We start from the raw sequence: 14608 nt of genomic DNA on the forward strand, positions 1-14608 counted from the left end.
AACTCAATAGACTTTAAGTACTGAGGAAACACCTCTGTGTACCTTCATGGAGAAAACAGCACCAACCAACCAGAACACAAGCAACCGACACCACAGTAGTACGTCAAGACATTTCTTTATTGTGACACAGAAATCTCAAACGCCATCTGATTCTTTACATCTGTATAATCCTTTTTTTTCTCTTTAAGATGCGTTTTTCTTTTTTTGAAGTTTCTGATGTGCAGAGGTAAGACAGTAAAAGTTAATGCAACCATAAATAATTGTAATAAATATCAAGTAAATGTACAGCACACATTTTCTCATCGTAGCACGTCTGTGTATGGATATGTCCTTTATATGATCTCCCCTCCAGCCCCTCAGGAGAAAGTAAGCGAGCATCCCTGTTAGCAGCGGTATACCGGTATACCCTTCAAAATAAAAGACCCAAACATTTTAAAACTGGCAAGCAACTTAAACCCCCCCCCCCCACACACACACACACACATGTTGAATATCAATCATTGGCTGTTTTTTTAAAGTTCTATTCCAAGTAAAAGTGTGTTTTTTTTTTTACTTCCACAAGAACATGTTTGTTGGCGGAGACGACCTGTCGAAGCACAAGATGGACGTCGGTCGCTTCAAGAGTTTGTAAAAAAATAACCCCCCCCCCCCCCCCCCCCCGCTAAACCAAACAGGACGTCAACAGACCCCCCCCCGCATCTGCTCCTTGTAGAACAAGGATCTCATGGAAGAATAGTGCAAAAAAAAAAAAATCATCATCAGGTGAAGTGAATAAGCAATAAATTAATAAAACCGCTTTCAAAACATAAAACTATGTACATTTATTTTCTCTGCAGTATTTTTTTTTTTTTACAGTCTAAATAAAAGTCTCAGGAAAACAGAAACAAACCAACACCACAAACCCAAGCAAACGGCAAAGGCCTGTTCTCAACTTCTCCTCAGACATAAGATGATCCCACCCCAGGTACATATATATATATATATATATATATATATATACTGTGTGTGTGTATGTGTGTGTTTGTGTATGTGTAAGTGAATACATGTACGTGTGTGAATGTGTACGTGTGTGTGTGTGTTACAGTGTGGCACTGGAGAGGAACCAGGGATTCTGTTTTCCACATTCAGTAGCATAGCACACAAGCAGCTATGGGTCGACACACCCCCCCCCCCCCGCCTTAGAAAAGCAACACAAGGCCTTCCAAAGGGAGAGCAAAGTCCGGACACTTGGGGTACCGGGGTCTTCGTCAGTGAGTACCCCCACAAAGTCCGGACACTGGGACCGGGGTCTTCCTCAGTGAGAACCCCGTCGTCGGACACGGGGAACCGGGGTCTTCCCCAGCGAGGACCCCCTCATTGGTCCGCCAGATATCTCTAAATCAACCTGACAAACTGGAGGGAAAAGTCGATAAATATTCCTCAGTTTCCTTTACAACTAAACGCCGTCTTCTTCGGAGACTTAAATAGAGTCACGGATTATGTCGGCAGATGAGTCGGTTTTCCTGTCGGCGGTTTCGTCTTCCGTGTTCTCGTGACGGTCGGCGTCGCGCCGTCCTCCTCTACAGAGTGGGCGTCTCACGCTCTGCCTGCTCAGAGCTGCAGTGGTGAACCCGCGGCGTCAGGACACGTCGCCGGTTCCTCGAGCACGACTCGGGCGACCGCCCTCACAGCATGGAGGGTATTTCTGACGCACACACACACACACACACACTTCCAGTGTCCTCCTTTCTAGCGGGAAGTACCAAAGGGGTAAAGGCTCGTCACACAGGAGGGCTCGGAGGGAGACAGAGGGAGAGAGACAGAGGGAGGCAGCGAGGTTGAAGCATTGGCAGATTAACGCGAGCCGTAACGTTTCCTGGAGTACAGCGCAAATTCAAAGAGTGCAGAGTGAGAGAGAAAAAGAAAGAGAAAGAGAGAGAGAGAGAGAGAGAGAGAGAGAGTGAGTGCAGAGAGAGAGAGCAGAGCGAGAGAGTGATATGACAGAGAGAGCGCGAGAGAGCAGAGAGAAAGAGAGAGAGAGCAGAGAGACGTACATTGAGGCCTACAGAGCTCAACATAACCTTGTAATGCTCAACCTTGTGAGCCAGTGGGGGACCCTACCCTCCGTGAAGGAGGGCTAGTACCGGGAAGCTTCTATAAGAAAACGTAGTAGAAGTAATATCGGAAATACTTTGTAGTAGTACTGCACCGTGTCACAGCTTCAAACCCTTGCGGCGGCTACTTCAATACTAAGTGCAACCAGAACACACAAACACACGCACACACACACACACACACACACACACACGCACGCACGCACACATGAGTGCACACCCATCGATCAGAGTCAGCTGTTTCTGACCCTCACCTGGGAATTCCCCTCCAGCAAAATGTTGAAATGCCTAAAAGATGCGAAACAGTCGATGGTAGAACCAAAGCAAAGCAAAAACATGTCAGAGCATCGGGGGGCCAGCAGCCATGAGCGGTCTGGCGGGGGGGGGGGGGGGGGGGGGGGGGGGGGGGGGGGGGGGGAGGGGGGAGGAGGGGGAGGAGGAGGAGCCGGACGTATGGTGATGAGAGGGGGCGGGGCCTCGGCCTAGCCACTGAGCGGGTCCTCGCGGTAGTGGATGGCGTAGCGGAGCTTCTCCAGCATGGCCTCCAGGGACGTGTACTGGGGCAGCTTCACCATGAACATGCACGTCTCCACCCGGATGTAGCGCGAGTCCGGCGAGCCTGCACACACACACACACACACACACACACACGGATGCACAAACGCACACACACACACACGGATACACAAACGCACACACGGATGCACAAACGCACACACACAAACACAGACAGACAGAAAAGTGATTAGGATGACAGCAGTCATGTCTGCTCTGTTCATGTGCCCACACACTCTTCCCCATGCTTGTCACAGCTAGCACCAAAGAAATGCTGCTCGGGTTGAGCCTGGCTGTCGCTAGATAAATATGGATCCTTCTCGCTCTAATCTGAACTCCTTGTTAAATACTGCATGTGTGAAGGCAGTGATTCATTCACTCCAACGGGGTGTCAGTGGAGTCGAGGCAGGGACGATAATGCCTTCAGAAATCAAATCATTCTTGGAATTCCTCAGTGTTATTAAAGGCAGCAAAACAAAGTTGTTCCGAGTTTCTCAAAGCCTCCAGGCTTCCACACGGTGTATCTGATAAACGCAGCACACATGAGGTCATGGGAGATCACACAGCATAGTTAAAATGACATGGTTCCACATGAAGGATATTTCACATTTCTTTCATCCAGGGCCCAGAGTCGGCCCTCTGTAGCCAGTAACGGTTTTAGTTTGGACATTCCTGGACCAGGTTTCAAGGAGCAGGTTAGGATATGCTTAAATCCAAACCAGAATGCAGACTACATCGAGTGCTTCCTGGACTGTCTGTGTTTCTTTTGGTTTCAGAACAGCAGATTCAATTTTGATCTCAGATAGGGTGAACGTGAAAAATGCTGGCTCCAGATTGGCTGTGTCATCAATCCCACCCTCGGGGGCTTCCCAAGCGGTCACTGCTATCTACGTGCTTTTGCTCTCGAAACCTAGGCTGGCTCATTGGCACTTTGTCACCACAGAACGGCTGGCTCTGCAAAACTAGCACAGAACATAGTGTTCAACAGTTATTTTCTTAGGCTACTTGGTGATAAAAAAAATAACAAAATGTGTATTTCCTACATTCATCCATTTCTTCTTGGAGAAAGGTGGAGCTCTAGTTGAGCCAGCAGCTGACTGCAGTGACCTACTTCACACCTGCATCGATTCTCTCTACAAAACAATGTTAATAAAGTTGTTTTTTTTCTGTCGTTTTTCTGCTTCTCAAAAAGTAGAGCGCCACCCCCCCCAAAAAACCCTAAAAGCACGCCCGCTTCGGCGAGGCCTGCTATGACCCGGGTTTACCCCGGGCTCAGGGCGTGCGTCACCATGGTAGCTGAACTCTAAGCGTACTCCAGTAGTACTCTAAGCCTGGGTATCTTGGTAAAACAAAAAGTCTGGCTTTCCCTGAATTCTGACATAACATATACAGTATTATCCCGTTAACCGGGAAATCCGGCTTCTCGGAACAGGGCCCAGGTGTGTCTCTAGGAGCCTGAATGTGGAATCCTCTGTTTGAACTGTAATGTGTTGTTTTGTTGTCTGCTATGAGACTTTACATGACTTGTTGTGCTGTTCTTATCCGGGACATACAACAGACAAAAAGAAAAGAAAGGTAAATAACTGAACACACACACACACACACACACACACACACACACACACACACACACACACACACACACACACACACACACACACACACACACACACACACACACACACACACACACACACACACACACACACACACCAGCTGGACCCCGGCGGGCTGCTTACCGGCGGCTCCGTCCGGGGGGGCGATCTTCATGGGGTAGGGGGGCACGTGGGCGGTGTCGGGGCCCCCGTCCTTGCAGGGGCAGGTGAAGGGGATGCGCTCCTGGTTGCAGGCGAACTTGATGAACTTGCAGAGCTCCTCCTGAGTGAACATCTCCAGCGCCGTCCAGAAGAACTCGATGTGCGGGTCCGTCTCCATCAGACCCACCTGGTACATGGTGTGGGCCTGAGGCGACGCACACGCGCACACGCACGCACACACACACACACACACACAGGGTTGGAACAAAACCAGAATAATGACTCCTTTTAATAATGACAAAATATTTGTGTGTGTGTGTGTGTGTGTGTTTGTGTATATGTGTGTCCCTGTATGTATGTATGAATGTGTGTCTCAGTGTTTTTGTGTCTCAGTGTGTGTGTGTGTCTCTCAGTGTGTGTGCGTGAGTCTCTGTCTGTCTGTCTGTCTGTCTGTCTGTCTGTCTGTGTCTCTCAGTGTGTGTATCTGTGTGTCTCTCAGTGTGTGTGTGTGTGTCTCTCAGTGTGTGTGTCTCTCAGTGTGTGTTTGTCTCCGTGTGTGTGTGTGTGTGTCTCTCAGTGTGTGTGTCTCCGTGTGTCTCTGTGTGTGTGTGTGTGTGTCTCAGTGTGTGTTTGTCTCTCAGTGTGTGTGTGTGTGTGTCTCTGTGTGTGTGTGTGTGTGTGTCTCTCAGTGTGTGTGTCTCCGTGTGTCTCCGTGTGTGTGTGTGTGTGTGTGTGTCTCAGTGTGTGTTTGTCTCTCAGTGTGTGTGTGTGTCTCAGTGTGTGTTTGTCTCTCAGTGTGTGTGTGTGTGTGTGTCTCCGTGTGTGTGTTTGTCTCTCAGTGTGTGTGTGTGTGTGTGTGTGTCTCTGTGTGTGTGTGTGTGTGTGTGTGTGTGTGTGTGTGTGTGTGTGTGTGTGTGTGTGTGTGTGTGTGTGTGTGTGTGTGTGTGTGTGTGTGTGTGTGTGTGTGTTCTGGCGTTACCTTCAGGAACTCCAGGTTGATGTGGGGCAGGCCGCAGGTGCGCAGCTCCACCTCCAGGGGGCTGAGCACGGTGAGCAGCTGCAGGGGGATGATGGAGGCCAGGCCGGCCCGCACCGCGCTCATGCACTCCACGTTGTGCAGCTCGCGCAGCCGCAGCGCGCGCACCGCCCGCGCATACTCCCCCTTGTTCTCCCAGCTGGAGCACACACACACACAAAGAGACACACACACACACACACACACACAAAGAGACACACACACACAAAGAGACACACACACACACACACACAAAGAGACACACACACACACACGCGCGCGCGCGAACGCACACACACACATACACACGTGAACGCACACACACACACACACAGAGACACACACACATACACACACAAAGAGAGAGAGACACACACACACAAAGAGACACACACACACACACACATAAAGAGACACACACACACACACACACACACACACAAAGAGAGAGAGACGCACACACACACACACACACACATACACACACAAAGAGAGAGAGAGAGACACACACCCCCACACACACACACACACACACACACACACACACACACACACACACACACACACACACACACAATGTCAAATTCAGAATATAATCAGCAGGGGTTCACTTAACCAACAGCATTAATACCCTCATCAGGCCCTTTACTTATTAAAGTTGATGAATATCAACTTTAATGAATATCAGTTTGATCTTGCCTGGGCCAGCAAATGATTACAAATAAGGGCGCGGCCCTAAATTACCCTACGACCTTACTCCAGCCAATCAGATGACATAACTGTTTTACCGTTGCTCTGTTTGCCGGCTGCAAAATTCGGTTGGAGCATTATCCGATTACTTGTTCAACGCTCCTTGTTCAACGTGAACCGGTTGTTATCAGGTGAGTCTCACGAGGCTACGGAACCCCCTAAACAAACAGGACCCCCTAAACGAACGTGACCCCCTAAACGAACAGGACCCCCTAAACGAACAGAACCCCCTAAACGAACAGGACCCCCTAAACGAACAGGACCCCCTAAACGAACGTGACCCCCTAAACGAACAGGACCCCCTAAACGAACAGGACCCCCTAAACAAACAGGACCCCCTAAACGAACGTGACCCCCTAAACAAACAGGACCCCCTAAACGAACAGGACCCCCTAAACGAACAGGACCCCCTAAAGAAACAGGACCCCCTAAACGAACAGGACCCCCTAAACGAACAGGACCCCCTAAACAAACAGGACCCCCTAAAGAACAGAACCCCCTAAACGAACAGGACCCCCTAAACGAACAGGACCCCCTAAACGAACAGGACCCCCTAAACGAACGTGACCCCCTAAACAAACAGGACCCCCTAAACGAACGTGACCCCCTAAACGAACAGGACCCCCTAAAGAACAGAACCCCCTCAACGAACAGGACCCCCTAAACGAACAGGACCCCCTAAACGAACAGGACCTCCACCACTACGTTCACTCGACTCCAACCGTTTCCCAAGCGCCTCATCAGAGCGTCGCCGGCGGTTACCTGACGGCGATGTTGTGGCCGCCCTGACACAGCTCCACCTCCTCGCCCGTCATGGTGATGTAGGTGAAGGTGCAGCACGGCCGGCTGGGGGAGTCGGGGCTCTCCCCTGTGTGGTACTGGGAGGAGATCTCCGCACACAGGGCGTCCAGCTCCACCTCCTCACCCACCTGCAGGGAGAGAGGGAGGGGGGAGGGAGACAGGGAGAGGGAGGGAGGGAGGGGGAGAGAGAGGGAGGGAGAGAGAGAGAGAGAGAGGGAGGGAGAGAGAGAGAGAGAAAGGGAGGGAGGGAGAGAGAGAGAGAGGGGGAGGGAGGGAGAGGGAGAGAGAGGGAGGGAGGGAGAGAGACAGGGAGAGGGAGGGAGAGGGAGAAAGGGAGGGAGAGAGAGAGGGGGAGAGTAAGAGATCACAGCATTGTTCTCAGAGATATTGTATGCCTTCAAGTTCTTTCTTGCCCTCTGGGGGGCTAGGGTCAGGGGTGTGTCATAAACACAGTATATGGCGAAGAAATCTCCACGACACACGCTGGACGCAGCGTCGGGGCGACCTACACTCTCGAACTTCTTGACGTAGTTGTAGGTGAGCAGGTCGGCGTCCTGCAGGTCCTGCTCGGGGTCCAGGGGCTGGCCCACCAGGCCCTTCCAGAAGGACGCCAGCAGGTCCAGCGGCAGCGGCACGTCGGCCCGGATGGCGATGCCCAGCAGCTGGCCCAGGAAGTGCAGCAGCTGCTCCTCGGCGTAGCTGATGGGACAGGGCGTGAGGATGTACTTCCCCTGGGGAGGGCGAGGAGAGAGAGAGGTCAGCGGAAAAACAGGAAAAACACACACACTCGCGCAACGTTGGGAGGTCACTTTAAATTTACATTTTACATTTAGGGGATTTTTGCCAACGCTTGCATCCAAAGCGACTTACAACCATTCATTCACACAACGGCGGCGGAGTCAACCACGCAGGGCGACAGCCAGCTCGTGTGGAGCAGTCAGGGTGACGTGCCTTGCTCAGGGACACCTCGACACTCGTAGGAGGAGGAGGAGGAGCCGGGGATCAAACTAGCAACCTCCCGGTTACCAGTCAACCGTCTCTACCTGCTGAGCTACTGTCACCCTAAATGATCTGGATTTGGACTGATCGTGATTGGATTCCCAGACGTTTCCAAAGGCGATAAGACATGCTGGGGTTCAAGGCCTGATCCTAAAGCAGCTTAGATCATGTCCTAATGAACCACACACATCTCTCATAGCTCAGCGTATTCAGAACCAGTACGTAAATATGAACTGGAACATTGCGTTCTACTCATGACAACACAGGGGAACACACAGCACCAAGCACAGCGTACGCATAACACAGCGGGGACGTTGACGATTTTCATTACTGCTCTCTATCGTCGGCACCAGGGATACCATGTATGTCTTTGTTTAAAGCCCATACATTAAATCACACCATGCTTCCTAGAACGGTAAACAACGTGTCTTTTCCCAGAACATCAAATCATTTCTCTAACCAGGCGATTGCAACCGCAACTGTCGTCGTGAAACTGGGTTAGAACAACAACAACAACAACTGGCCGTCCGGGTGACTCACGCGTCACTCATAAGGCGCGGGCCCGCCTACCTTGTTGCGATTGGCTGCCGCGCTGGGGCAGGGCAGCAGCAGGGACAGCGCCGAGCTCTGCAGCTCCTTGCACACCTGCCACAGGAAGTGTCTGAAGGAGCCGCCTGGAGGGGAGGAAGGAGGGAGCACACCGCCATGAATACCGTCAGACTGAGGGAAAACACCTGGTCTCTGTGGCGGTTCAGCAGAGCTATTCCTTGGTGCAAAGATCGTTCTTGCAAAAGGCTTTTGAAAAGGGGTGAGATTATGTCATCAGGTGTGAATGTGATTAGCCCTGACAGCCCTGATTAGGCTGCAGTCCACTGGGTATGCTGGTAGACTGATCTATCGTCATACATCTAGGTGGACACTCCCACATGTGATGTCACTAAAACACAGGAAAAGAAAAGGAAGATTTTCCATTGGCTTGTGATGGCTAATCACACTCACACCTGGTGGCATGATATCCCCCCTATGAATGAACCAGGAATAAAGTGAATAAGGTTATGATACAATATGTGCTATATTATTAGAATAGATGCTTCCAACTAGTGTTTATTCTACCACTGTCCCATACGTGCTGTGTTGGCTCCCAGATTCCCCACCTGGGATGTACAAAGCATCACCCCACCTTCTGATGGACATACAAAGGGTTCCCGGGGGCAGGGTGCAGGGGAGGTAGGGGAGGTGGTGCGCTGTACTCACTGGTGCCGTGCACCTCCTCCCCGGTGAAGCGGATGTTGAAGGCGTAGGTGGGGTCCCCTCCGCTGGCCAGTTTGACGCAGAGCTGGGAGGAGGGGACGCAGGACAGCTGTCGGGCCGCCTGGCAGAAGTACGTGTTCTCTGAGGACCGGATCTCCCCTACGGACCACACACGATACACGTTATATGGGGCGGCAGTGTCTCAGGAGGTGGAGCGGGTCGACTTGTAACCGGAGGGTTGCTGGTTCGATCCCCGGCACCTCCTAGCAGAGTGTCGAGGTGTCCCTGAGCGAGACGCCCTCACCCTGACTGCTCCTGACGAGCTGGCTGTCGCCACGTGTGTGGTTGACTCCGCCGTCGGTGTGTGAATGTGTGTATGGATGGTATGGATGGATGGATGGTGTGTCGCTTTGGATGAAAGCATCTGCTAAATGTAATTATGTAATTACACACACACACACACGTAACCACACACACACACACACACACACACACACACACAAACACACAAACAGGAGTGGCCTTTACCAATAATGTGTATGAAGTTAATTGCCTAATCTCCTGCATAACAGTCTATTAGCGTGTGTGTCAATGTTTGAGCTGAGACGCATAAAGAGACGGAAGCCGTGCTGTCTGTTTGATCACAGCGGCGTTTGGCTAAGAAGCGGGCTTGACAGAGCGCCTACCTCCCACGATCTCCAGGGGGTCCAGGGTGATCTCGGGGGCGGCGTGGTCGGCCGTACGCTGGACCGTGGCGTTCAGCACTCGGTTCATCACCGTCACCTTGGTGTCGTAGTACACCAGACCTGAGGCGAGAGAGACGGGAGATGATTCATCATCGGTCGACACTTTGTCTCAGCCCGACTGGTCAGGTAGGGCATCATAAATAAAGCGTATAAAAGAGTTTCTTGATTAAAAAATACAATAGAAGTGTATATCTTATTGTTGACAAATAGATTGGATTTTCTGGTTTGACTTTTTTAGATTGATTTTCTTTCATGACTCCCAAACCAAATGACAAAGTGGCATTGAATTTCGGCATCGCCACAACCAACACAAAATACTAATATAAAAAAGATGGATGGAACAGAAGGGCGTCTTCCCTCCTGCATCTTAACTGTCAGGGAAACTTCAGGGACCTCAATTATTTCTGACCCTCAACACGACCCTCACATCCTGTTGCTATGAATTCATAACATTAGCTGTAAGATCAAGGGATTCCTTTTCCCTTAAATTACAAAATGTGGTCCAGAGAATAAAACTCACTCACAAGTCACTCCCGTCAAATCCCTAAAACAGCCTTTTCATAGCATCACAATTACATGCGTGATTGGTCAATGTTGACCAATCCATTAGGACCAATTCTCAAAATGACAATCTCAGAATTGGTCCAAAATGTAAAAAAAAAAAGTGCTATACACGTTATGTTTTGCAGTTTTATGATGATAAATACATTTACGTTAAGTCAAATCAAACGAAACACCAGTCATTATCACTACGGAAGAGGGGGAGAGTGGGTTGTGGCGGGCCCAGAGGGAGGCAGTCACCTTTAGCTTCACACAGCAGCGCGGCGATGCTGTTCTGGTAGGTGTGCGTCTGCCGCAGCTCCACCAGGGGCAGGAAGAAGCTCTCCAGGGTGTTGTTGAGGGACTGCAGCAGAGCAAAGCGCAGACGCAGGCTCTCCACGGGCACATCTGGGTGGCGAGAGAGGGAGGAACACACCGGTTTAGGTCAGTTTGCGGTCGCACACACGGGGAAGGACTTCAGAAAACGCCATGTACTGGCACTGGGCTCTTTATAATTCATACTGTTTGCCCTGTTTCTTTCTGTTTGTCCTTACTTCAGCACTTTAGCATCTATTTTTGTTTTCCTTAGCACTACTTTGTATTTTTATTGGTTTGTATTATTTCCTGTGTTTTCCACTGCTGAGGGATTTCCCCTCCAGGCGATTAATAAAGTTTGTTTTTTTATCTATCTATGAGCGTGTGCGTGCGCGTGCGCGTGTGTGTGTGCGTGCGTGCGTATGTATGTGTGTGTACTGACTGAGCAGGCAGGCCACGCGTGGGTCGGCTCCGTCGCTGGGCTCCAGGTACACCTCGTGGGGGTGCAGCCGGGCCGGGGTGATGGCCAGGTGCCGGCACAGCCTGTTGATGTACTGGACCAGGGCCACGTCCATCTCCAGGCCCCACTTGCGGCTGGCCTTCTGGGCGTGGCGGGTGTCTATGCACGTGCACCTTGTGGTGGAACACCGGGCACAGCGTGTCAAACATAACGCCGCTGCCAGGGAACTGTGTGATGAAATACTACATCCTCGCACGCAGGTTGTGCGTGTGGCATTCCCGGTCACGGCTCCGTGCAGGCTTTCTATTCCTATACGTTGCTGACCTTTCTCCAAACAGTTGTGAGTGTTCTTTAGCTCCCTGATCATTACATAACGTTGGCATGTCGTATGAAAAGGGGATATCAATAAATATGGGGACCACAGCTCACGGCACACTTCATTCAGTACATTAGTCGTGATGATTAGTTGTGTCATTTCTGGGTTTTAGTTAGCTCTGGCTTTGTTTTGCAATGTAATTTCGGTGTATTTCACAAGGTTTTACGTAATCGGTGACATGTGTTTTGGCATACTGCAAGCTCCCAGCACAATAGCCATGGCGTGTCAGTGGCGGTGAAACCTGACCCGGGGTCAGCTGCCCGGGGGGTCTGGGCGTGAGGGAGAGGTTGTGCAGTGAGTGCAGTGAGTCCACGCTGCCCCGTCTCACCTTTCAAAGTGGAGGTCGTAACCGCAGGCCAGGATGGCCCTCCACACGCTGCGGACCTCCTGCTTGGCCCGGTCCATCGCAAACTTGTGGAAACCTTCCAGGGTGAGGAACCTCTCCTCTGGCACTGGGAGAAGACCCGTAGGGAAGCGTTGGAAGAAGACTTCATAATGTTAGTGTTCATAGCGTCCTGCAATGATCCATCAATTGCCATCACCCGTCTAAAAGCTTGGTTGTATGGCTCCTAAATAAAACGTGTAATGTGAGCTAACAGAATCAACGGATAAATCCCTCCCCAATACATTTACTTTTTCTACATTCGAGCAGGTATTAAGCACAGGCTTTTATCCAAAGCGACTTACAACCATTCACACACCGACGGTGGAGTCAACCACGCAAGGCGACAGCCGGCTCGTCGGGAGCAGTTAGGGTGAGGTGTCACGCTCAGGGACACTTCGGCACTTGGGCCGGGAATCGAACTAGCAACCTTCCGGCTACAAGTCAACCCGCTCCACCTCCTGAACTAAGCCGACCCTTTCCAATAGAAGAGGGTAATCCATAATGTTACCACCAGATGAACCCAGCGGTGACCTCGCCGCCCTACCTTCAGGCTTCTTGGCGGGAGACTTCTCCACGTCCTTCTCGTCGGGCCGCGACTTCTCCGGAGACTTGGGCTTCAGGACCGACTTCTTCTCGCTCAGGGCCGTCCTGCTGGACCCAGACATTCCTCCGTAAGGACAGCGGTGTGTGTGTGTGTGTGTGTGTGTGTGTGTGTGTGTGTGTGTGTGTGCAAGAGTATGCATGTCTGTAGATTGTGATTCAATTGCATTTGAAAACATTTGTTACATTTGCAACTCTACAGTGATATAATACAATCGCTGTGACCTTCTAAAGCCCCAATTCCCGTTGCTATTCTTTGTGGAGACGTCTATTCATCGAGAGATCTTGGCAGCTCGCGCAGAGCCAGAATGTGGAGCCAGCTATGACATGGAATGCCATTCAACCGTACAGACAGAAAAGTGGTGCGCACTTCATGCCAGGGCTGTGGTAGGACGGAAGGGCTCCTCACCTGACACAGTTGAGCACCGACTTCTCTTTGGTGGCGGGCTTGGCGATGGGCCTCTTGGTGCTCACCACCTTGCCCTGGTGCTGCTCCTTGCCCGCCTTGCTGTACTTGTTCTTGTTGGGCTTGGAGGTGCCGTACTTTCGCAGGATCTGGGAATAGGGACAGCAGGGTCAGGGTTTTTTGTTCATTTTTTTATAGAAGCTGCTGCAGGCGAGGTGTGAAGAAAGAAGACTGCAAGAAAATGCTCCTCCTTCTCTGCTCCCTCCCTATAGATAAATCATGGGAACCAATCAGGGAAGAGATGCCCTAATTGGTCAAATTGAATTGGCTGGGGAGATATTCAAAACAGATATTCTCACAGCGCATTTGACTCACTAATAACAACAGCTCTTGTATATAGTAACAATAGCTTTACCTACAGCACCTTTAATAGTATTGCCCGTATTCGATCTCGTACCTGCGTCAGCTGGTCGTCGAGCACTTTCTTGGGCGGTCGAGCGTGCGTGAAGAAGACGTGCAGCAGGTTGCCGGGTGTCTGGGCGCTGATCTGCTCCTTGCTCAGGTAGATCTCCGACACCTTGGCCGGCTTGACGGGCGTGAGGCTCAGCATCTGCTCCGAGTGGACGCAGCTCTTGAAGATGTCCGTCAGGACGTCCCGCGCACCCGGCACCAGTTTGTCCCCTAGGAAGAGGAAGACAATGAGACCAGTGAGTGGGATCCCGCACTGTGCTGTAGGGAGAATAGAGTCATGGATGGATGGTTCTGACCTCCACCTCTTAATAAAGAGCATATCTAGAGAGAGAGCAACAGAGAATGTATAGAGACGAACCTCTCAGGGACTTGTCCAGGAAGTAGTCTTCCAGCGCCGAGCTGCCCTGGGTGTCAAACAGGCTCTGGTTGACGCTGGACGCGGTGAGGATCTCCTCGCTGGTCAGCTCCATAAGCTCCTCCTCACCCTCTAGACTGGACAGGCCAATCAGGTCGCTGCTGTTGAAGAGGCTGGCGCGGATCTTCTCCACCTTGGCGCGGGAACGCACCTTGGACGAGCCAAAAGAAAGAAGGTTAACCACAGGTTAACCAGGTTTTCCACACTCAACAATCTTAGATGAGGTGTACTTTAGGATTTTTAGTTACTATGCAACAAATCTGGAAAAAAAAAAGCTGGAATAAACTCCCTGAGGATTTAAGACTTGCCCCAAATCTGACTTTTAAAACAAGACTGAAGACTTTTATGTTTGCTTTAGCTTTCTGCTAAATCTTAAATCTACAATGCTTCTATCCATTTTTTATTTTATTACTAACTTTGCCTTTATTTTCTCACTTCCTAAAATGCATTTTTTTTTTACTTTGCCTTTCTAAAATGTTTCTAAAATGTTTTTTTTTAACTTTGCCTTTCATTTTCTATCTATTTTACTTTTTACTTATCTATCATTTCCTTTTATTGTATGACAATGTTTATATGTGAAGCACTTTGAGTCTGCCTTGTGTATGAAAAGTGCTATATAAATAAAGTTGCCTTGCCTTGCCTTGCCTACTTAATCAATCCCAGACGGGTAACC

At 50.5% G+C, this 14608-nt stretch overlaps 1 protein-coding gene across 9 annotated transcripts in view; it reads right to left on the reverse strand.

The window, feature by feature from the left end:
* Positions 1 to 107: 107 nt before the first annotated feature.
* The window catches only part of hectd4 (HECT domain E3 ubiquitin protein ligase 4), a 57298-nt gene continuing 42797 nt past the window's right edge, over positions 108 to 14608 (reverse strand). For 4 of the 9 annotated variants that reach the window (XM_084468287.1, XM_084468285.1, XM_084468290.1 and 1 more), the window contains 15 exons: positions 13879 to 14086; positions 13507 to 13730; positions 13053 to 13198; positions 12588 to 12694; positions 11987 to 12146; positions 11265 to 11455; positions 10769 to 10915; positions 9908 to 10027; positions 9225 to 9380; positions 8541 to 8644; positions 7481 to 7702; positions 6933 to 7099; positions 5385 to 5580; positions 4388 to 4610; positions 108 to 2712 (listed from right to left, as the gene is read on the reverse strand). In XM_084468287.1, the coding sequence (XP_084324413.1) occupies positions 2576 to 2712; positions 4388 to 4610; positions 5385 to 5580; positions 6933 to 7099; positions 7481 to 7702; positions 8541 to 8644; positions 9225 to 9380; positions 9908 to 10027; positions 10769 to 10915; positions 11265 to 11455; positions 11987 to 12146; positions 12588 to 12694; positions 13053 to 13198; positions 13507 to 13730; positions 13879 to 14086 (2508 nt within the window). In that variant the 3' untranslated portion in view covers positions 108 to 2575. The remainder of the gene's footprint in view (positions 2713 to 4387; positions 4611 to 5384; positions 5581 to 6932; positions 7100 to 7480; positions 7703 to 8540; positions 8645 to 9224; positions 9381 to 9907; positions 10028 to 10768; positions 10916 to 11264; positions 11456 to 11986; positions 12147 to 12587; positions 12695 to 13052; positions 13199 to 13506; positions 13731 to 13878; positions 14087 to 14608) is intronic. The other 5 variants (XM_084468292.1, XM_084468289.1, XM_084468288.1 and 2 more) reach the window with 3 other exon arrangements.

Source organism: Micromesistius poutassou (genome assembly GCF_964030765.1).
Source record: "Micromesistius poutassou genome assembly, chromosome: 5".
Taxonomy (NCBI): Eukaryota; Metazoa; Chordata; class Actinopteri; order Gadiformes; family Gadidae; genus Micromesistius; species Micromesistius poutassou.